The sequence below is a fragment of the Carassius carassius genome, chromosome 20 (assembly GCF_963082965.1).
Source record: "Carassius carassius chromosome 20, fCarCar2.1, whole genome shotgun sequence".
NCBI classification, from domain to species: Eukaryota; Metazoa; Chordata; class Actinopteri; order Cypriniformes; family Cyprinidae; genus Carassius; species Carassius carassius.
In genome coordinates, this window is record NC_081774.1 from 9,656,452 (window position 1) to 9,679,077 (window position 22,626).

The following is a 22,626-nucleotide window of genomic DNA, read 5'->3' on the forward strand; positions in this document are numbered from 1 at the left end:
ACTGTAGGTGACATAGAGGGAGACCACCGACAGACCAGGATCTTTTCTTCACAACAACAATATCTATAACGTTACTTCATGTTGAGCATAAATATAAAGCCTAGGCAAAATAGACTATGTTTGACAGGTGCAATAAGCCAGTGTGTCACCGGCCCAGGTTTTCAAAAGGCATCACGCGAGTGTGAACATCACTACAACTAGGAAAAAACGATTGTAATTCAAACGCTGCTCCCGTCCGCATTTAAACAGACCTTTGCTCTTAATTCCAATCGGTCCAACGCAATAACGAAATCTGAGCAGGTCTAAAAACTGAAACTGTTGATGCTGGAAAAGTGATATATATTTTTTTAAATATGAGCAGGCCTACAGGCTGGAATTGGTAATGCTGCACTGTAATCATAGTTATTTATTTATATTTTTCATTATTTTATTATATTATTATATGATATTGGTTTGAGACTGAGAGTATTTTATTTAGTGGAGAACTTTGCAGCAGTATTTTATTTTTTATTCTTTTTTTATTTTATATATATTTTATTAAAAAGTATTTAAAAAAAGTGTAAACAAATTGTAAAAAAAAAGTTTATAGTAATAAACAACATGCAGTTTAATGTTTGCATTTCTTTCCCTTACTGTACCGAAAATGAACCGAACCGTGACTTTAAAACCGAGGTACATACAGAACCGTGATTTTTGCGTACTGTTACACCCCTAACAAGCATAGATCAGTGGCTGAGAGCGCATCTGATTGACAGATAAAGCACGAGCTCTAGGCCTATCAGTTATTAATGTACAGTTTGTTAGTAGTGTGCAAATCATACACTTAAAGTAAACTTCATCATTCAGCTGAACTGTGCACATTTATTTTAGACACTTCATGTCTTGTTTAATTCATGTGATAAATGCATCCCTGCTGAGCTGTGGGCTATTACTAATTTAACAGGCAAAGCAGACAAAATTACAATTTGCGTATTGTCATTTAAAAAAAAAAAATTAAATAAATCATTCTTCATTAAATGAGAAGGATACATCCTACGACCTAATCTGCAGTCATCAGGGTGAGATTAGGTTCCTTCAATCTAAAAAAAAAAAAAAAACAAGAAAACAACAGTGAGGAATCGATTACCAACAATTGTAGAACCTGGAATCGGACTCGATTCCAAAAATTTCTGAATTAGAACAGCCCTACATGTTGTTGTATAACGTGTTCACCTTTGAATCTTTGAAGAGATGTTGCTGCTTCGTTTTACTCCGGTAAATTCACAACTTGAGATTTCAAAGTGTTGAGAGTTTCAACTTGGAGCAGTAGGGGGGTGGATGCCTTTTTTTATGTCCATGTTTTCTACTGTTTTAGTTAGAAAGGGAGTAAGGTATGACTTCAGTTGTTTATTTTTAACTTTGTTTTGTGAGTTTTTGAAAGTGCTCCTCCCCAAGTTAGATCTTTTATGTTTGTTGATGTGGCCTGGTCCCCTGCCGAGGCTTTAGTTGCTCCCCTCTTTGTAGCTTTTTTTAACTTGTCAAATAAACCCTTTTTCCTGAGTGTTACAAAAATCTGTGTGATTTAACTTTGTTTTGTGAGTTTAAGAAGTGCTCCTCACCAAGTTAGACCTTTTGTTTGTTGTTTTTGCCTGGTCCCCTCCCAAAGCTTTATTTCCTCCCCTCTTTGTACCTTTTTTTTTTTTTTAACTTGTCAAATAAACCTTGTTAGAAAAACCTGTGTGATTTCTGTGGAGTGCTGGGACAGGAGAGAGGAGTTCCTGATTGCCTACTTTTTTTTTTCTTTCTTTTTTTTTTTTTGGCATGCATTTGTACATTTCTTTGTTACACACTTCCTGACCCTATGGGAAGCACTTAACAATTGGGGGCTCGTCCATATTACTTAATATTACACAAATTCGAACGTCAATATATTAATTTTTTTTCATTTATTGCTAACTTTGCTGTTTCATTGTTTGATGTCTAGGTACGTTTTTTTTTTTGGCTGCTTTAAAATTTGGTGGGTGAGGAGGTGCTATATGATTGAAAATATGGATTTCGATTTGATAAAGTTCACTCTGTCTCCTTCTTTGGAGTAGTTCAACTGTTGTTGAAAAATAAGATTTGCTTTTAATAGCTGACTTTTATAACATGACAGTTTATAGAGTAAACAAGCGATAAAAGAGGAGTTGTATAACAAGTTAGTAGAGGCAGGTATCTTCCCAGAACAAACACTAGAGCAGAGATGAAGCTGACATTGGCACAGAAGCGGACTCAAGTTCAGTAGCTAGCAGTAAAAATGCAGCTTCCATAGATCCTCAGGTAGCTCTGAAATTAAAAGAGCTTAATCTCACATTAAGCTTTGCATGGAGTAGAGGGAAGAGAGAGAGAACAAAACACCACAACACTGCCAAAACTCAAACTGTATCTACATAGCAGCAATATCAAATACTGCACAAATATAACAACGAAATACATAAATTAAATAAAAATATAAAATTACACCTTGGGACAAAACCATAATATTTTGCTGTTGTTTTCCTCACCCTAACAGGTTTAGATTTTTTCACGTCTTGATTTTAATACCAGTAAGTGTGTGTTAAGAGGACAAACATTCAAATGGCATAATTTTATTTGCCTGATTATGACCCAGATTTATTTATTTTGACTTTAAATTGAGATTTGGTGCTGCAAGACTATTGTGAGTCCATTGCGCTACCAAATTACTAAATACAAAATCTCTTTGTAGTTGCATAATATTGGCTCTGTTGCATTCATCTATTAAACTAGACCAAACCAGAACACTGTGGGCGGGTTTATAAGATTATCACATTAAGTTTGGGGCGGGAGGATAAAGTTACGGAGACTCTGAACATCAACACCTTAAGCACAGAGTTGCTTCTGTCTGTGTGAAAATGAGCAGCAGCGGTGCCCGATGCAGGGCTGCATCAGTTCCAGACACGGACACCGATGACCGAGAACCAGCAGTGACCTTGAAGAAAGAGATCGGACTCCTCAGTGCATGTGGTATTATTGTGGGTAAGTCTGTGTTTTATGCATTACATTTCCTCTTTGTATTCTCCTTACACTTTATATGGTATAAAAATACATGCAGTAAATAAAAGTAGGCCTATAGTTTGTGTCCCCTGAATTGATGAGATGAGATGTTTATGCATATCCATGATTTTTGAAGAACTGACCATAAAATGAAAAGGAGTCCAGTGTTGTTTTCATTGTAAGGACCAAAAAAACACTAATACATTTTTATTAAATATCCTTTACAATGTGTAGGATATATGCATAAAGTACATCATTTAATTAAATTGTTTAATATTATATCTATATGATACAAAAAAGAAATAAAGCATGTGATCAGTAACTCCATCCAGAGCAAACACAGCGTGGATCTGAAGCATAGGTAGGTCCCAAGTAAGGATTATTAACAGTGAAGAGATTTCTCAGTAGGAGTCTGGTGGTAGGTAGCAAGTTTAAACCTAAACTGGGTCACTACTCCGCATGTAATTTAGACTTGAATGCAAGAAGCTCACCTGCATGTCTGTGCCCGTTACCTCACTGCTGGGTTAATGCGTGTTATCTGAGACTGAATGCTTTTAGTAGGTGTTTGGGTTACCGCAGATCGGGTCACTATCTACCCATTGTCCATTAACAGGTACTGTTTTGGCAGTGATATGTGTGTGTGTGTGAGAGATCATTTTTTTAGAATAATTTGGTTTTAAGCCCTCAGGTTTTACACTCAGAAGTCAAATGTTGGTTAAGGATCTCTGTTGTCAAAAAACTTGTACGTTTGGGTTTTTGAATGTCTCTAATATCTTGTCATGTCTGCTCCTGGTGTAGTTTGGGATAAAACCCAAAAACAGTGATACTTAAAACATTGACAACTGTTTTTTTTTTTTTGTTTATTTGTTTTTTTTGTTTTTTTACCTCTGATTAGTATTTAATATTTAGATTGATAACCTAAGAATTACCTTGTACGGTAAGCCCTGAAACACGTGTACACATAAATTACCCTCACAACATATTTCCCCCCTGCATTTATATACATATAGCACTTTATAGGTGTTTGTTTTTGTTAAATTATTTCATATTTTCTTTATCTTTTTTCATTTACAAGGACAATACATTTATATGAAGTTAAAGGAATCAATTTCTTATTTTGTGCAAAAATAAATAATGGAGGAAAGGGACTCAGGAAGGTACTTCAGTAGTAAAAAAAATAAAAAATAAATCCCCTAGTGGTTCAAGGCTTCTGTAGTACAAATGGCAAAACAGCAGCTTATTTCATTCTCCCCTAGTCCCCACCCCCCAAATCTCTTGAGGATTCCATCTCTAAACAAAGGAACTTTTCAACAGGTGTTAACAATGACCATTCTTAATATTTTACCAGACTGGTTGAAACCAACCCTCAAGGTCACAAAGCACTGAAGAAAATCTTGTACAAGAGAAGAACACAGTCTGAGGGATGTGCAAAGAACACAGAGACAAAGAATTTTATATATATATATATATATATATATATATATATATATATATATATATATATATATAATGTATGTGTGTGTGTATATACACACTACTTTTCAAAGGATTGGAGTCAGTAGTACAAGTTTTTATGTTGCTGAAAGAATGGTTATTGTTTTTGCTTATGGTTTTTTAAGCATTATTAGAATTTCAAATAACTGTTGCCAAGTTCGAGTCCCGGCTCGTGGACCCCCAATCCCCGCAACTATGCTTCCTGTCAACTAACTGTCCTATCAAAATAAAGGAAAAATGCCAAAAATGTAAAAAATAATTATTATAATAACAATAAATTCAAAACCGCACTGGCATTAGAGAGTTGGCCCAACAGCTTCCACTTATCTGGAAAGGCCTTCTTTTAAATACTGAAACATGGCAGTGGGGATTTACTTTCTTTCAGACACAGTCACAATCATTCAAGTCCTTCTGTTAAGTCCTCTTGCCTGTTTGTTGTCATTTTCCCAGGTAACATTATTGGGTCTGGGATCTTTGTAAGTCCAAAGGGTGTTTTGGAAAACAGCAGCTCAGTGGGTCTGGCTCTCATCGTGTGGACTCTCACTGGCGTCATCACTGCCATCAGTGCTCTGTGCTATGCTGAACTGGGAGTCACAATCCCAAAGTCAGGTGGAGACTATTCCTATGTTAAGGACATCTTTGGAGGGCTAGCTGGGTAAGAATGACTCATTTATTTAGATGAAATGTAATGCACGTGAGATCTTACAGGGCTTGTCTTTTGAATAGGTTTCTAAGGCTGTGGATTGCAGTGTTAGTGATCTATCCAACTAACCAGGCTGTGATTGCCCTCACATTTGCCAATTACGCATTGCAGCCTCTCTTCCCTTCCTGCTTTCCCCCAGAGAGAGCGCTGGGTCTGCTCGCCGCCGTCTGCCTGTGTAAGTAAATGCTAAATTAAAACATCCTTTGGGGCTACATTACATTGTCTATGACAAAACATTTTATCTAAGAGCATCCTACATGTAGTCCTGGGCAGTAACTGTAAAAACGTAATCTGGATAACATAATCAGATTCCAAAATTGACTACTTGTAATTAGATTATATTACATTGTAAATATACTAAAACAATTACATTGTTACTTTTTACTGAGTACATGATTACACACAATAGCAATAAATTGTAGTTTATTCATAATTTGTTGATTATCCCTAATGTGTTTTCTCTCTTTGTATTTTTATATCCATATTTTACAAGCTTTTAAATGAGTTAGGTCAAAATAATCTTAATATAATAATATAATCATCATTTTCATACATTTGAAAAAAATGAAAAGTTCTGAAATTTCTAATCTGAATTTTTTTTTTTTATCTAAAATTAGATAACCTATTCATTGCCATTAAAGTGAAACTACTGAACCTACACATAGGAGCCTGATAAAAATAGTAAGATCATGGCTCCGTGCCAGAAATATCAGGTCCAACCCCGGATGCCAGATCCTGTCAGAAAATATCCGTATTGCCACTAGTCAGTAAAGTTATTCATTACTCAAAAGTCAGCAAGTCTTGTCTGGTACCCAAAACCAGTATTTATTCAGGTACCCAAAACTTTATTAAGAGTCTTAATCAGCCAAGAAGTTGACTGCGAAATGTGAGTGAAGAGCAGAAAAAGAAGCAGTTTGTTGAATAGACTTAGTGGCATGTGGATCAATTCTCACTTTGATTGACGAACACAAATTCAATAAGTGGTGTTATACCAAACTATTTAACACCAGCATCCCATAAACATTCCCTTTTATCTCTTCCTCATGAAGACAATAACCCTTGAAACCACACATATTAAGGCTAAATAACAATGGAAAAATAATATAATATAAATGACTAATCAATTAACGAATCAGTGAAATTGGTACAAAATGGTTTTAAATATTTAGAAATTATTATATGATTAAATGGAATAATAAAATGATTAAATTATAAATAAATGAATATGAAAGAAAGCAAAACACACTACAAATGTATAGTTGATCTCTTGAAATAACACACACAGGTTGCTACTATTAATTCTTAGATGCTTCATATATATATATATATATATATATATATGTATATGTGTGTGTGTGTGTGTGTGTGTGTGTGTATAGCCAAGGCTCAAACTATATATATGATATACATATATGATATGTATATATATATGTATATGTATATATATATATATGTATATATATATAGATGTATATTTATATTTATATATATATTTATATATATATATATATATATATATATATACACACACACATTTACCTTTATGTATTTAGCAGACACTTTTATCCAAATCAACTTACAGTGCATTCAGGCTATACTTTTTCTTTTTATTCTTTTTTTTTACCAGTATGTGTTCCTTGGGAATTGAACCCACAACCTTTTGCGCTGCTAACACAATGCTCTACCACTGAGCCACAGAGATTTTTTTTTTTTAGGTAAAGATAGACCAAACAAAAACCAAGAACAAAGAACTAAAACGTTAAAATTTCGATTCTGCGATTCAGATTTTTTGTTTGTTTGTTTGTTTTCAAGCCGTGTTAGCTATAAACCGTATTCCTAAGTATTTTCAAACAGCAGCTTGCTTTTTATGAATTTTAAGTTGGACAGTAGGCTATATATGACATCTGACGCACTTTATCCTTCATTCAGTGTAACTTCTGATTACTGCCATCATTATGAATTTGAATGTTTATAATTAGTTCTTTTACTTGTAGTGCTGTTAACCTGGATTAACTGCTTCAGTGTCCGCTGGGCGACGCGTGTACAGGATGTGTTCACCACAGGCAAACTCCTCGCCCTCTGCCTCATCATCATCATGGGCATTGTGCAGATCTGCAAGGGTAATTTAAAACAGTACAATCTATATTGCATCTATATCTATACATTCATTAACATCACCCATAGACATATTTAACTCATATTTCACTAATATTGTTTTCCATATTTTAACAAATTTGTTTTTAAAAATGGTTGCCTCTTTGATTTTGCTGCATATATGACAAAATAACTCATTCCAGAATTATTTTTGTTCAGTTGCTGTTTTTCAAATGTTTAATATAAACTACGTCTTAGCTGCAGTCATAAATAATAAAGCCATTTTCTTTCTTTCAAATCACCAAACTGTCAAGTTTTTCCTCGAAATTGATTACAATAGCACAAATGTATTATTCCAAAATGTTTTTAGCTCTCGACATTTCCAGAACATATGCCTTAATTCTTTCTGCATTATCAGCATAAAGTTGTGGGCATTTAAAGATGTGCTGATTTAAATAATGGCATTTCATAGGAAGTGAAATGTGTGCAATTTTTCTGAGAGTTCATGAAAGCCATGATGAATGGAAAGTTCAAAAGAACAGCATTTATTTAAAATAGAAATCTTATGTAACATTATACATGTGTTAACTGCATACTGCATCCTTGCAGAATAAAGTATTAAAAACATTTGTATGGTAGCATATATATATATATATATATATATATATATATATATATATATATATATATATATATATATATATATATATATATATATATATATATATATATATATATATATATATATGTATGTGTGTGTGTGTGTGTGTGTGTGTGTGTATTATCGATAAACAGATGTAGTACAAAGATACAGTACAAGAGAACAATGAAATCTGTGTTTGGCTTGTTTAACTGACTTGTATTAGATGTGAACATAAAGGGATTGAATATAAGAGGGCAGGCATTAAGCTAAGAGTATTACATAGGCATACTTTTCATACTTGACCCATTTTTGCACTATAAACAAAAGAGTTGAATCCATTAAGCACAGACAAGCTCACATATGAATTTGACTGTCATGCTGGGCCGTTTGTAGTCTACTGCTTTCATGTGTTTAATATACCAAAGACAAAAAAGGAACTTTGAATGTCTTCCTCATAAAAGAGTCAAAGAAAGAGCTATTTATTATGATGGTTAAATAAAAGTGCTTTACAATGTACACTATGCTTTCTTGCAGTAAATGTGACGCAAAAAAAATGAAGAATTAAACTGATTATGCAGTAGTTAATACAACTTTCTCCATTAATTTTCATGCTCTCTGTATATATTAATTCAGGCATAGGACATGAAATGTTTCTCTGTCTTGTGTTTCCAGGTAATTTTTATTGGTTGGAGCCAGAACATGCATTTCATCCTCTCCAACCCTATGATGTGGGTCGCATTGCACTCGGTTTCCTTCAGGGCTCCTTTGCTTATGCAGGCTGGAACTTTCTTAATTATGTAACAGAAGAGCTCATTGACCCCTACAGGTACACTGCCATTTATCAGGGGAAATGTACAGTGAGAGATGCTCATTATCACACAAAAAAAAAAAACTTTGTCTTTATGAGAAAGACCTCCAGATGTTTCTCTGAGATTATTTAAATGTTTAAGACATTTTGTTTTTTTATGAATATGCCGAGGTTAATAGATCATTTATGCAGGCTACAACAATCATTGGTGTCTAAAATATTATAAATGTTAGCCTTTTAAATACCAAAGTATTCCTGTTCTGGGAAATACAGGTTTGCCCAAGACTTACAATTGAGATTCAACCCTGGTTTTAACTCTCTCTTTACAGGAACCTGCCTCGTGCAATCTTCATCTCAGTCCCTCTGGTTACTTTCATCTATGTATTTGCGAATATTGCATATGTTACAGCTATGAGCCCTCAGGAGCTGATTGCCTCCAATGCTGTTGCTGTGGTGAGTCGCTCTGCTCAAATTAAGATGCTTATCGAGTTCTTCCTTCATCAGGAAATGAAACAGCCTATTCGTCAGTAGATCGGACTGACCCATCTGACTTTTTTCTGAATGTCTGCTTACCTCTATAAACTTTGCCTTCTTTTTCTTTTCTTTTTTTTTTTAAATTTCCATCAGACATTTGGTGAAAAGCTGCTTGGGGTGATGTCATGGATCATGCCCATCTCTGTGGCTCTGTCCACCTTCGGAGGGGTTAATGGGTCCCTTTTCACATCATCTAGGTCAGTCTTGATTCCATGTTATTGCACAGTTACTCATCCAGTTTGCATTGTATTGTCAATGGATTTCTTTGTATTTTCAGCTTGATTGACAGTTGTTCTTTCTCAGGTTATTCTTTGCAGGTGCCAGGGAAGGACATCTTCCCCGTCTGTTGGCAATGATTCATGTGAACCGCTGTACACCCATCCCAGCTCTGATTTTCACTGTGAGCTCTGTTTTATTTCTTAAAGGAATAGTTCACCCAAAAATGAAAATTTACTCATTCTCAGGCCATCCAGATGTAGATGAGTATGTTTCTTCATTGGAACTGATTTGGAGAAATCTAACATTACATCACTTGCTCACCAATGGATCCTCTGAAGAGAATGGGTGCCGTCAGAATGAGTCCAAACAGCTGATAAAAATATCAGAACAAGTAATTCTCACAACTCTTGTCCATATTTAACATCTTGTGAAGCAAAAAGCTTTGTTTGTAATAAACAAATTTATTATTAAGACATTTTTAGCTTCAAACTGTTGCTTTCAGCTGAAATATGAGTTCTCTATCCAAAATAGTGAAAACACAATCTTGTCTGAATCAGGAGAAAAATATGCACAGATCAAGCACCGTTCACAAGCTAAAACAGTTCTTAACAAATATGTTGGTGTGAGAGGACAACATTTTTCCACTGGAGGAAGCGTTGTTATGAATCATGGACTGTTGTTTTAGCCGAAGCCAAGGGTTAAAATCATTTGTTTCTCACTGATAGACAGATGTAATGCTAAATGATGAAGAAATAAACTCATCTACATCTTGGATAGCGTGAGGGTGACTACATTTGTACTCAAATTGTCATTTATGAGTGAACTACTCCTTTAAATAATTTAAAAATATATATTTTTGTACATTATATACAGTGTATTGGTTGGCGCTTATATTAAAAACAAATACTGGTTTACTTTTATAGTGTATATCAACTCTACTGATGTTGTGCACTAGTGACATATACACCCTTATCAACTATGTTGGCTTCATCAACTACCTGTTTTATGGGGTCACTGTTGCCGGGCAGATTGTGCTTCGCATCAAAGAACCAGACATACATCGACCAATCAAGGTGAGGCTGAATCCTAATGACTTGATTTTGTAGTTTTGACAGCATTAAACCTCAAGAGCTGTCAGATCTCAGCATTTGCTTTGAACAGTAATGATGTATAATTATAGATTACTTTTTTTTTTTTTTTTTGAGTGGGGGAGAGGGTACTGTACATGTGTAGTCCTTTCTTCCTAAATCAACAGGTTTCACTCCACAGGTGAGCTTGGCGTGGCCAGTAATTTTCCTGATTTTCTGGGCATTCCTGCTGATCTTCTCTCTGTACTCGGAGCCTGTGGTGTGTTGCATTGGTCTGGCCATTATGTTGTCAGGTGTTCCTGTCTATTTTTTAGGCATCTATTGGGAAAACAAGCCCGAGAGCTTCAACTCCTTTGTTGGTATGGTATTATCTTAAATTTCAATTAATATTAATGGATGAAAATGATTTACAAATGTCAGCTATATTTGCATTAGACTAAACAGATTGTGAATGAGGGCTACAGAGGCTAATAAAGACACTCCATTGTCTGTCTACATAGCTAAACTGACACACTTGGGGCAGAAGTTGTTCATGGTGGTATATCCTGATGGAGGCAGTGAAGACGGGAATGAAGACGAAGCTGGATAAGATTGCAAGAATTTAATTTACTGATTCATTCATGGATATTAATTCATCAGCTAAGCTTAAGCAATGTGAATTTGGTAGGTTATGAAAATGCAAAACAAACATGCACGTACAGTGTGGAGGATAATGTAATGGCTAAGAAGTATTTTTCATTTGAAAGACTGGCACTGGAAAGTAACATTCTAGGTGCAATACTGCCACCAATTGGCAAGATTGTTAGATACAATATGAATATTGTTGCGGTGACTGTTATGGTTAATTTTGTATTTTTATATTGAGCATATTATTGTACTCTTTCCGTCAGTCTCTGATGTTTGTATTACCTAAATTGTATACTCTATTGTAAAAAGGTTGAATAATCCTGAAGATAATGTTTTGCATTTTTTGTGTGTGCGTTTAATTTTTATTTGCATTTCAGTCTTCAGACTTGAAAATAAATTATGACTAAAAACAACACAAAAAGCAAAAGAGAAAGAATGAAAGAAAGCTGTGTGTTATTTACCAGCATGGAATCTTGCCAGCTTGGAAAATGTCTGTAATTTAGGAGTAAATGGGAACAATAGCCTGATGTGTTATATAACTCACATCCTACACCCTGCTTTCATGTTGGACGAGGACAACAAAACATGTCCTACATTGTTACATTTTGGGCCTTGTATCTATAGTAGTAAAGGTAAGGTATACCACTATTTAAGCATTGGAGAACATATTTTTTTATTTTAAACGGACTGATTTCAGCACACAGGCCTTTATCAAGGTAAAGAGTAATAAGTTTAAAAATCTGATTTAATCAAAACTAAAGCAAGGTTTAAAATGTAAGTCAACTATGTAGAACTGACCAGAATGTGTAACCTCTACCAGTGAAAATAAAATTATAAATTTTACAATGTGCTGTTGTTCTACAGATCCAACTGTTTAAAATGCCATGACTTTATTCCACTACAGTCGTGTCCATTCTTTGGAAAACAAATGGGTTCTTCCGCCAGTGCACAGTATTGTAAGAACAGAGTTGACAGTTCAGCTCAAGAACAAACAATGGATAAATGAATGTCCCTAGAAAATAAAAAGATCTCTGTGTTTACATTTGTAACCTATATTTATTGCTTTTTCATTTTATATATTTTATATATATACCTTATACTCTCCCCTATAGTTTCACTTGTGGTTCACAAATTTTTCTCACAAATTTTTACTTCTAAGTACTTTTTCTTTTCTACAAGTAACTATAACTCTATTGGCAGTGATTTTCTTTTTTTAATTCTAAGTTGGACTGTGCTTCAGATTTCACTTCCTAAAATAGTTGCTAGAACCTAATGAATAGTCATACTACCTTTCAAAAGATGGTATCAGTACGATTTTTTATTTAATTTGATATTTAAGTAGCCTACTTTTATTATGCAAAGATGTTGTCAAATTTAGATTTCTATTTTAAATAAAGGCTGATGAAATCCTGAAAAAAAATTAGTACAAAATTAGCAATACTTGAGCACCAAATCAGCATGACATAGAAAAGAGTTAAATTAATATTCACGATGTTATTTTTATTGCATTTGTAATTTATTTTTTAAATAGAGCCTTAATGAGCAAAAGACTAAGCTTTACTGATTACAAAATTAAATGGTAGAGTGGGCTACTATTAAAATGTAAGATAGAAATTACCCAACAAATGCCTACAGTATTCAGAGACGATAGATAGATAGATAGATAGATAGATAGATAGATAGATAGATAGATAGATGGATGGATGGATGGATGGATGGATGGATGGATGGATGGATATATTTAATGGAATAGGCTAAGTAGTAGTCAATCTCATGAAAGGTTCGAATTACTGGCATTGACAAGAAAGTAGGACTATAGCTACTTAATTATTTACTAAATAGCAATAACAAATGATATGTAGTTAATTTGTGGAATAAATGTTCTGAAGGGCTTGCCATACTATATAATATTCATTGTATAATTAACCTTAAAAATATACGAAAAAATAATTAAATACTGTATGGGTCCTTTAAATACACACTGCACACAAGTATTTTTCCAGTTCCAGAGCAGCTGTATGGGAAGCTGGACGAGAATGAATGGCACACCCGGATGGCGGAAGTTGCGCTGTACTATGGACGCATTTGTAAATGCTCTTACAGGGTAAAGTTACTCGTACAGTAAAATACCTCGCCTGCTTACCAACGGTAACATCGCAAGGTTAAACAGAAGAGGAAGAGCGGATGAATTAGGCTCTGAGGAGCCGGCAGGCTTCGGCGTTTGAGATTACTGCGCTGCCAAAGGTAAGACGAGGAGCCTGGGATCAGATGCTGGAACACCAGCGCACAGAAACACAGGCACCTGTACAAACTTGACTTCTCCCATCAAAAACTATCATACTACTCAATTTAATCACAAATAGATGTAGTGTACCACAAAGCAAGAAATGGTTCCATCTTTTGCAAACGACGAGCAGCGCTAATTTGTCGCAGTTTTCAGATGTTTCATGTCTTTCCTGTCGTTATCACTTGTATGTTTACGTTTTAGCAACATTATATTGCATGTGATTTTGCTGCGCACACAACGTTTGTGTTTGAAGATGGTGGATCGAGGAAAGTGTCTATACACGAACACATGGACTGCGCTGTAAATTATATATGAAGATGGCAGTATTAGATGTCAAAACGATAATGAGATGTGGAATGCGTTTTGATAGGAACAAACGTCAGAGTCTGAAGGCCGCGGTGCGCATGCGCGCATTAATGTAGTCTGCATGGGAAGATCTGAAGTGAAAGCAGGTGTATGTTCCTCACCTGCGCCATGGGGAAGTAAAGTGACATACCCAAATGATGTATAAACTACTTAGGCGCTTAGAACAGTAAGTAAAAGTACAGACAAAAATGACTGATTTCTTGAACACAACACTGATTTGTTCATAATGTGAGTATACAATGACCACAGGCTGCCATGCCCCAAAAGAGTCAAATCTCTTCTTTTCTTCTGTTCTGTTTTTATACTTTGTATTTATAAAAGAAAAAGTGTATTATGGTTTCTACAGAAATATTTTGCAGCACAATTGTTTTCAACATTGATAATAAGAAATGTTTCTTGAGCATGAATTCAGCATATTAGAATGATTTCTGAAGAATCATATGACATTGAAGACTGGAGTAATCCCAGTAACCTATTTTTAGTTACAAATAGTTCTTTGAATCTGATCTGGTTTCACTTCAGACAAACAGAGTTGCGATTTAATATAAAAAAATAATTGAAGTCAAGTTTATGTACAGATATGCAATTGAATTAAGTACCAAGAAATTGGCAGTGCTTGGTTAGAACTGGTTCCTCTTTAAATTTCTATGAAATGTCTTTCTCAATCTCTCTGATTACAGATACAGTCATGAGTCCCTCAGTGCGCTTACAGGAAATGATCCGGGTCATCCGAAGTGCCCGGACACAAGGTGAAGAGAGAGGCATCATCCAAAGAGAGTGTGCGGATATCCGAGCACAGTTTCGTCAGGGTGACAATGGGGAGCGTTCACACAGCCTGGCAAAGCTTCTGTACGTGCACATGCTGGGCTACCCTGCACACTTCGGCCAGGTGATTGTCCACATGTGTGTGTAATTGCACTGCTGGATAAAGAGGTTTTAGATTTTCGATCATGCCACCTCACTTATGTCTTGTCTGTGCATCCTTCACCCTCTGTACTTTACATTCTGTTTTTTCTTCATTTTTGCACCTATTATATGTCTTTATATGGTGATAACTTTAGTATTGTCTCCCACAGATGGAGTGTGTACGTCTGATTGCCAGCCCCAGGTACAGCGAGAAGCGTGTTGGTTACCTGGGAGCCATGATGCTTCTAGATGAGAAGCAGGATGCTAGTTTACTGATTACCAACTCAATCAAGAAGTAAATACTTTACATATCTTTAAGCAGAACACTTTTTGTGATTTATTCATATTGTTTTATTTAAAAAAAAAAAAAAACATTGCTTATTTTTATGTGCTTGTATTTAATGTAATTCGAGTTTTGAATCATTATTCTGACTGACCATTTTATCTCTGTCGTAGTGACCTTTCCCACAGCAGTCAGTATGTTCAGTCTCTGGCTCTGTGCACTCTGGCCTGCATGGGTTCAGCTGAGATGTGTCGAGACCTGGCAACAGAGATCGAACGGCTCCTAAGGGCCTCTCAGTCTTATATCAAAAAAAAGGTCAGTTTGTGCCATTTTATTTCAATAAACTTACAATTTAAGTCATGTCAGGTCAGCACAATCCTGCTAAGTCATGTTTTTGTATCCGTGTGCTGTTGATAATAATTATTGCTTTAGGCCACGCTGTGTGCCGTTCACATAATAAGAAAGGTCCCAGAGCTTGCAGAGCTGTTTACTCCTTCAGCAAGGACTCTGCTCTCTGAGAAGAACCATGGTTAGTGTTTCTTTTTGCAACCTATGCATAAACATAAAAAGTTTGTACTATGCAAGGTTTATTTAATATGCTTTTTTAATAAATACCTGACTGTTTCCACAGGGGTTTTGCATGGGGCTGTAGTTCTTATCACTGAATTGTGCGAGCGTAACCCTGACACTCTTGATCAGTTCCGCAAGGTAATTCAAGTGAATTTTCTTCAAAACCTTTACTTTAACTACTCGGATATACAGACTTTTTTTTTCTTCTTCCCATTTTATTAGGCTGTTCCTGAGCTGGTTCACATTATGAAAGGTCTTGTGACATCCAGTTACTCTCCTGAGCACAATGTTGCTGGAATCAGCGACCCTTTTCTACAGGTCAAACTCAGGATCACTCTTGATTATGCTACAACATAATTTCTACATTTTATAGTAAACTCTATGAATTTTATGATTTTATTGGTCTCTTTCTATCACTCAGGTTCGCATTCTTAGATTGCTAAGAATCCTGGGTCACAATAATGACACCGCTAGTGATGCCATGAATGACTTGTTGGCACAGGTACAGCAGAACAAACACACCCTGTGTAATGTAGTTATGTATATTTAGAGCAGAGTTTAGAATGCTTGATTTTGGTGATTCTGATACACAGGTGGCTACAAATACAGACAGCAGTAAGACTGCAGGCAGTGCTGTGCTATATGAATCAGTCCTAACTATCATGGACATCAACTCAGAGAGCGGGCTTAGGGTTGGGTCACAATTTCATATACAATTTACCATTCAATTTTATGTTAAGCTGGGTTTGATTTAAATGGGAGCATGGACTGGCGTTTCTGTAGTTTATTTTGGTCTTTAAAAGCATTTATTTTGTCTTTTAAGGTGCTAGCTGTAAATATTCTGGGCAGATTTCTACTTAATAATGACAGGAATATTCGGTAAGTTTCCTCTTAATTTTAATGGTTTAAAATTCAAAAGAATCAAAATGTTAATCTTAATGAAAGTGTATTTAAACATTTTATTTTATAATTTAACACCACATTCATATTTTGGTAATTATTACTGCTGTGAACCGATTTTACTTGTCATATTTGAGTTGGCTTATCAGAATGTGTTATACATGTTATACAGAGGCAAAAGGTTAGCCAAGATTTTTAAATTTATTTATTTTTTAAAGAAATTACTTTTCAACAAGGATGGATTAAATTGATCAAAAGATACAGTAAAAACATTTGTAGACCGTAAAGTTTCAAGTTTTATATTTATATTCAAGTTTTTTTTTACTTTCTATTGATAACCAAATCTTGAAAAAAAAAAGAGAAAAGTTTCTAAGTTTGCACATAAGGATTATGCAACGTGACTGTTTTTAACATTTATAATTTATTTCTATAATGTGTCTTGTGATACTGAAGACTGGAGAAATATTTGCTGAAAATGTAGCTTTACATTAACAGAAATATAAACTGCCTTTTTAAAATAGAAAACAATTATTTGAAATTGTAATTTCACAATGAGACTGTTTTATTTATTTTTGATCAAATGGATGCCTGAATTATATGGTGAGGTGATTTATTTCAGAAACATTAAAAACTCTCAAATATTTGAACAGTAGTGCGCCTTCAATTTTAGTAAGTTTCCTTTAGTGCAGATCTATTTCAGAATTTTTATGTAATGATTAAAATCAAATGTAGGTGTCAGGAGTTAACATACACATGTGGCCTGCAGTTGCTTTGGATAAAAAAATCCATGCTTTTTATATTTCTGATATAATGTAAGTATAATGTAAATTTAGATCATGAAATATAAATTGTAAATTTATTTTCACAACCCTCAATACAATACGCTCTCATTTTCTGTCTCCTCTCATCCATCACAGCTACATTTCAATGACATCTCTCCAGAAGATTGTACAGACGGACCACAACTCAGTGCAGCGGCACAGAGGCACCATTGTGGACTGTCTGAAAGATCAAGACACCTCAGTGAAACGGTACTGTAAGTTCTAAGACGTGAAGACGTACAAATGATCATGTAATTACAGTTATTCATTCTGCTCTTTTTCATTTGCAGTCGTGCACTGGAACTGTCACTTGCCCTTGTGTCTGCCGTGAACATTCGCTCGATGATGAAAGAGCTCCTCATTTTTCTTTCAGTCTGTCCCCCAGAGCTTCGATCTCAAACCGCTTCCGGCATCTTCAACGCTGCTGAAAGGTATCATCAGTCTTTCATTCATTATATGTCTGTGGCTCAGCCCTGTTCATTTTTCAGCGTTTCTGTCCTATTAAACACTCACGTCTGAGCAAGCACCTCTCAAACATTTGCTGTCATATAGGACAATGTCCAGTGAGTTGGTTTCTGTAAGACATGCCTATGTTTAATGCACATTTCCATCATTTGATTAACTACCAGTGTCAGTGTAAGCTAATGAAAATTTATGAGCTCAAGTAGTAGTTAGTAATTTTTTTTGTGTATGTGTTCTGTGTTAACTTGTCTATTTTTGTATATGTGGCAAGTCACATGCAATGAATAGCAATTGTCTTTGTGTCTTGGTCAGGTATTCCCCTTCTAAGCGCTGGCACATTGATACCATCCTGCATGTACTCACCACGGTAAATAGCACTGCTACACAACTAATCCATTTACATAACTCCTTCATCCAAAAATGTTATAATAACTGTCATAATTTAGTCATTCATTTCTTCTGATACACGATTGGACATCTTAGGCACAATGTCAACTAGCATTTTCATACAATGAAAGTAAATGGTAACTTTTAAATGCCAAGATACAAAAAAGCATTATAAAAGTGGTAGATACAATTGGTGTGCATTATTTAATGTCTTCTAAAGCCATAATATTGTTTGGTAAAATCTCATGAAACTCACTTTCATGTAGCCCCGCACATGACATGCAGACAAAAATATATTTTTCATAGCCACAAATTAGGAAAAAGCTACCACAAATTTGTTCCCATGACTTAATTAGTTCCCTTGTTTTATTAAATTATGGCCACATTTTACTAATTCAAGAGAAACTAATTTAGACATGATTTAGCAAAACGAGGGAACAAATTAGTACAATGTGTCCACGATTTAATTAAAACAAGGGAACGAATTAATAAGTCATGGGAGGGAGTCATGTTCAGGGCTCTATAAAAATGAGTTTGAACAACATGAGAGAATCAATCACTTAAACTCAAGTGATGTACACCTCTCTCAGGCGGGAGGCGATGTAAGAGATGAGACTGTGCCCAACCTAATCCAACTCATCACTTCTGCATCTGAGCTCCACTGTTACACTGTTCACAAACTCTATAGAGCACTCGTAAAAGATATCGCACAGGTAAGGAAATCTTTCTTTCCTTTAAACTATATTAGATATGTAAGTGGCCTGTTACACAAGATGCATCTTTAATCTTGAAACGTGGATGTGCCATCCGTTTGGGCATTGAGCATATCCGGGCCATGAATACAGCATTTTTAGGATGCTGAATTTCACTACTTTGAACGAATATGTCCTGTTTGAAGAGTGTCTTTTTTTTTTTCAAGCAGTTTGATTTATATGTGCCCTTTGTAAGTGCTCGTGTGTAATAGATACTTTATCTTCATAGCAACCCTTGGTCCAAGTTGCATGCTGGTGTATAGGAGAATATGGAGACCTGCTGCTGAAGGGCGAGTGTGAGGAGATCGAGCCTGTGCAGGTAAACGGAAATGAAGATTATATAGAAAAGTAAATGGAAAGCATTTGTGGAGCACCACTGTGGTACTAATATCTGATGCCACTCCTGTACCACCACGGTATTTGTTTTGTAAGGGGCAACTAAATTGAGTTGTGGGCCTTTTCTGTCGCTAGGTTACTGAGGATGACGTCCTGGATGCCTTGGAAACCGTTTTACAGTCTCACATGTCATCGCCGGCAACCAGAGGCTTCGCACTCACTGCTACCATGAAGCTGAGCACTCGTATCACAGACAATGTCGAGTGAGACACGCTTTTGTGAAACCCTGGCAAGAATGCACTATGAATTCAATATGAGACTTAATGGAAGTTTAAAAATTATGCATGCACTGATATTATCATTCTGGACAATAATTTTTTACAAATTTCAATGTATTTTGTCTTAATATATTACAAATAAAATGCTAAAAACTAGTATAACATCTCATTTTGAGATCTGATAAAGATTACATTTAATGGTGTTTTTTTGTGTTTTTTTTAGACTAACTGTAGCATTCAATTGATCAAAAGTAACAGTAAGGACTTTTACATTGTTAAAAAAAATAATTTCAAATAGATGCTATTTATTGAAGAATCTGAAAATGTTGCTTTGCTTTTACAAGAATAAATAAAATAGAAATAGAAAACATTTAAGTTGTAATAATATCTCACAATATTGTGACTGTGTTTTTGATCAACTAAATACAGCCCTGGTGTATAGCGAGGAAAAAATAATAATATGGGCTGAAAACTGTTACTTTATCGAATACATACATCCCTAGGGGAAAATGGCTCACACAAACTTAAGTTATTTGTACTTTGTTATTTGTGTGTGGATTCTGTAGTCTGTTTGGTCTTAAATCTTTTTCATCTTTATGTTTTTCCCTCAATCAGCCGAATCAGAAGTATTGTCAGTATTTACGGCAGCTGCATTGACCTGGAACTTCAGCAGAGAGCCGTTGAATATAATGCACTCTTCAAGAAATATGACCACATGAGGTACCACTGTGATTTCATAGCGGATTAATGTTTATTCAAAAACATCATGCATGAATGGTGCTGCTCTGGTCTTCCTCTCAGAGCTGCGGTATTAGAAAGAATGCCTGTGATGGACAAGAACTCACCTGGCCACACTAATGGAGACACATCAGAAGAGATTAAAGAGCATGACACATCCAAACCCAAACCTGTTGAAGCAGGTTTGCTCATAGAACCAGCAAGCCAGGTAATTATTACAGGATATTTTATTTAGACATAGAACTGCTAAACAGTAGTTAAATCTTTTTTTTACACTTCTGTTAGGTGTGTGACCTTCTGGATCTCTTGGGTGGGACAGACACACCTCTTCAGCCCAGCCCTGCCCCAACAAGCACTCCAACAACTACCTCTAGTGCAGATCTTCTCGACCTGCTGGTAGGACTGGAGCCGACACCAGGTGAGAAGTTTAGCTTGTATAGAAAGATATACGTTTGGAATCATAAAGATTACAACAACAACAACAACAAAAAACATCAAGAATGCATTAAATTGATACAAATGACACTAAAGAAGACATTTACAGAAAAACATTTCTATTTCAAATAAATGCTGTTTATTTAGAATAGAATGTATCATGGTTTCCACAAAAATATTAAGCAGAAATGCAGAAACCTTGCTGTGTTTCTGTGCATGTAGTTCCTAGTGTGTCTGTCTACGAGAAGAACGGATTGAGCCTGAAGATCCAGTGTGACAAACAAACAGAAACCGAGGTCACGGTCACCCTTACTGCCTCTAACTCTACTCAGAATGACATCACCAACTTCACTCTTCAAGCAGCGGTACCAAAGGTCTGTACCCACTTCATTTTTAAACTTACTCTGTTTTTCACACACAAACAACAGATATTCATTTCAACAGCCATATTAACAGGTAACCGCATTCACACTGTTTACGAAAACTATTTCTTCACTGAACCCTTTTTTTTTTTTTTTTTTTTACACTGCACTCTGAATCCAAATGATTTACATAGTTTACACTTGTTCTACTTAAAATAGTTTTGGTTCCGTTCTGTGTAGATTAATTGCTATTTGATTCTCCACCACATGTAAATTAAATGTCTCAATAAATACGTTTTAAATACATTTCATTTTATAATTTATGCATTTATTAAAAAGAAGTACCTGTTATTGTCCAGTTACCTTCAGTTGATTGCATTATAGCTTTAAAGAATCTGTTAAAAACCCACTATTTTTATGACTTAAGATGATTTTTTTTATATTTATTGGTCTTATTTGATTATTATTGATTATTGCACTAGAGGTATTTTTCATTTGCTTTCAAACACCTTTAACATACAAACACCCTGTAAAAATCCTTAATGTTTTGTGTAAAGCAGGCCTTACTTAATTCTATTTTATTAATTTTTTTTTTAAATCTACTCCCACATTTAACTTGATAAAGAAATTCTATAATGCAGAAGCATTTGGATGCCATCATCTCTTAAAATCAATCATATATCCCTCTTTAGAGTGTTCAGTTGCAAATGAAGGCTCCGAGTGGTAATGTGATTCCAGCACATGGCCTTGGTCAGGTCACACAGACTGTTTTACTTAACAACCCTAACAAGGCAAGTCTATCCTGCTTTAGATTTGTGCAGCTGTCTTTCTTACTAAACCTGTCAGCACTATTTATGCACAAACTTGATTATACTTTTATTCCACCCCTCCCCTACCCCCTACAGGTCAGCCTTAAGATGCGGGTCCGTGTGGCTTACTCAAATCAGGGTGCAATGCATCAGGACACATTACAGATTGACTCCTTTCCTAGCGCAGCCTGTCAGCCATCAGTCGGCCCTTTGTGACAGACCTACTCGTGTCCAGAATCTCCAAGACTGTCTTTCCAAAAAGATGGAGATCGCTGGAAATAGGCAGCGGTTTGTCAACCCCTCTATTATGGACTAAACGCTGTCCCAGCACAGATTTGATACAACAGGTTGTTATGAAGTGTTGTATTATTTTGAATTGTCTGGAACAAAGTGTGGTTTCATGTGCTGGCATTACTGCTAAAGATTAAACAGTCAAACTAACGTGCACTATCATTTGATAAGACCCTTTGTGCACTGTCACAAGTAAGTAAGTTGAACTTGAATTAGTAATATCTTTCATGTGTACCTCCATAACTGATTATTCAGATACTTTCTGGGAACGAATAACACGAGCTGTGAGGTCAGTTGAGCTCCAATTGCCTTACTGTTATCATAGCCTTTCTCGTCATGGTTTTTGTTGGTTTATCTTTTCCTCTCAAAGTCTCAGGATATTCCTAGAGCACCATTATAT

At 35.3% G+C, this 22,626-nt stretch overlaps 2 protein-coding genes across 2 annotated transcripts; both read left to right on the plus strand.

The window, feature by feature from the left end:
* The first annotated feature begins 2,819 nt into the window (after window positions 1-2,819).
* On the plus strand, window positions 2,820-11,578 carry slc7a8b (solute carrier family 7 member 8b). Its single transcript, XM_059501499.1, has 11 exons — window positions 2,820-3,015; window positions 4,978-5,182; window positions 5,254-5,405; window positions 7,225-7,350; window positions 8,640-8,793; window positions 9,105-9,228; window positions 9,403-9,506; window positions 9,613-9,709; window positions 10,452-10,601; window positions 10,798-10,975; window positions 11,117-11,578. The coding sequence occupies exons 1-11, from the start codon at window positions 2,892-2,894 to the stop codon at window positions 11,203-11,205; spliced, it is 1,503 nt and encodes a 500-aa protein (XP_059357482.1). The 5' UTR covers window positions 2,820-2,891; the 3' UTR covers window positions 11,206-11,578.
* Window positions 11,579-13,273: 1,695 nt separating this feature from the next.
* On the plus strand, window positions 13,274-22,376 carry LOC132096249 (AP-1 complex subunit gamma-1-like). Its single transcript, XM_059501500.1, has 22 exons — window positions 13,274-13,487; window positions 14,577-14,785; window positions 14,973-15,097; window positions 15,259-15,400; window positions 15,518-15,614; window positions 15,717-15,793; window positions 15,878-15,973; window positions 16,077-16,157; window positions 16,249-16,347; window positions 16,479-16,534; window positions 17,473-17,586; window positions 17,667-17,807; window positions 18,151-18,205; window positions 18,816-18,938; window positions 19,207-19,296; window positions 19,449-19,576; window positions 20,207-20,311; window positions 20,393-20,537; window positions 20,615-20,747; window positions 20,987-21,138; window positions 21,819-21,917; window positions 22,032-22,376. The coding sequence occupies exons 2-22, from the start codon at window positions 14,585-14,587 to the stop codon at window positions 22,149-22,151; spliced, it is 2,379 nt and encodes a 792-aa protein (XP_059357483.1). The 5' UTR covers window positions 13,274-13,487; window positions 14,577-14,584; the 3' UTR covers window positions 22,152-22,376.
* Window positions 22,377-22,626: the final 250 nt, after the last annotated feature.

Coding starts and splice junctions, on each gene's coding strand:
- slc7a8b (XM_059501499.1), top strand. CDS start 2,892: ATGAGCAGCAGCGGTGCCCGATGCAGGGCTGCATCAGTTCCAGACACG. Junction 5,406..7,224: donor GCTCGCCGCCGTCTGCCTGT/GTAAGTAAATGC, acceptor TTTTACTTGTAG/TGCTGTTAACCTGGATTAAC. Junction 8,794..9,104: donor GAGCTCATTGACCCCTACAG/GTACACTGCCAT, acceptor CTCTCTTTACAG/GAACCTGCCTCGTGCAATCT.
- LOC132096249 (XM_059501500.1), top strand. CDS start 14,585: ATGAGTCCCTCAGTGCGCTTACAGGAAATGATCCGGGTCATCCGAAGT. Junction 19,297..19,448: donor AGGAGATCGAGCCTGTGCAG/GTAAACGGAAAT, acceptor TTCTGTCGCTAG/GTTACTGAGGATGACGTCCT. Junction 21,918..22,031: donor TACTTAACAACCCTAACAAG/GCAAGTCTATCC, acceptor TACCCCCTACAG/GTCAGCCTTAAGATGCGGGT.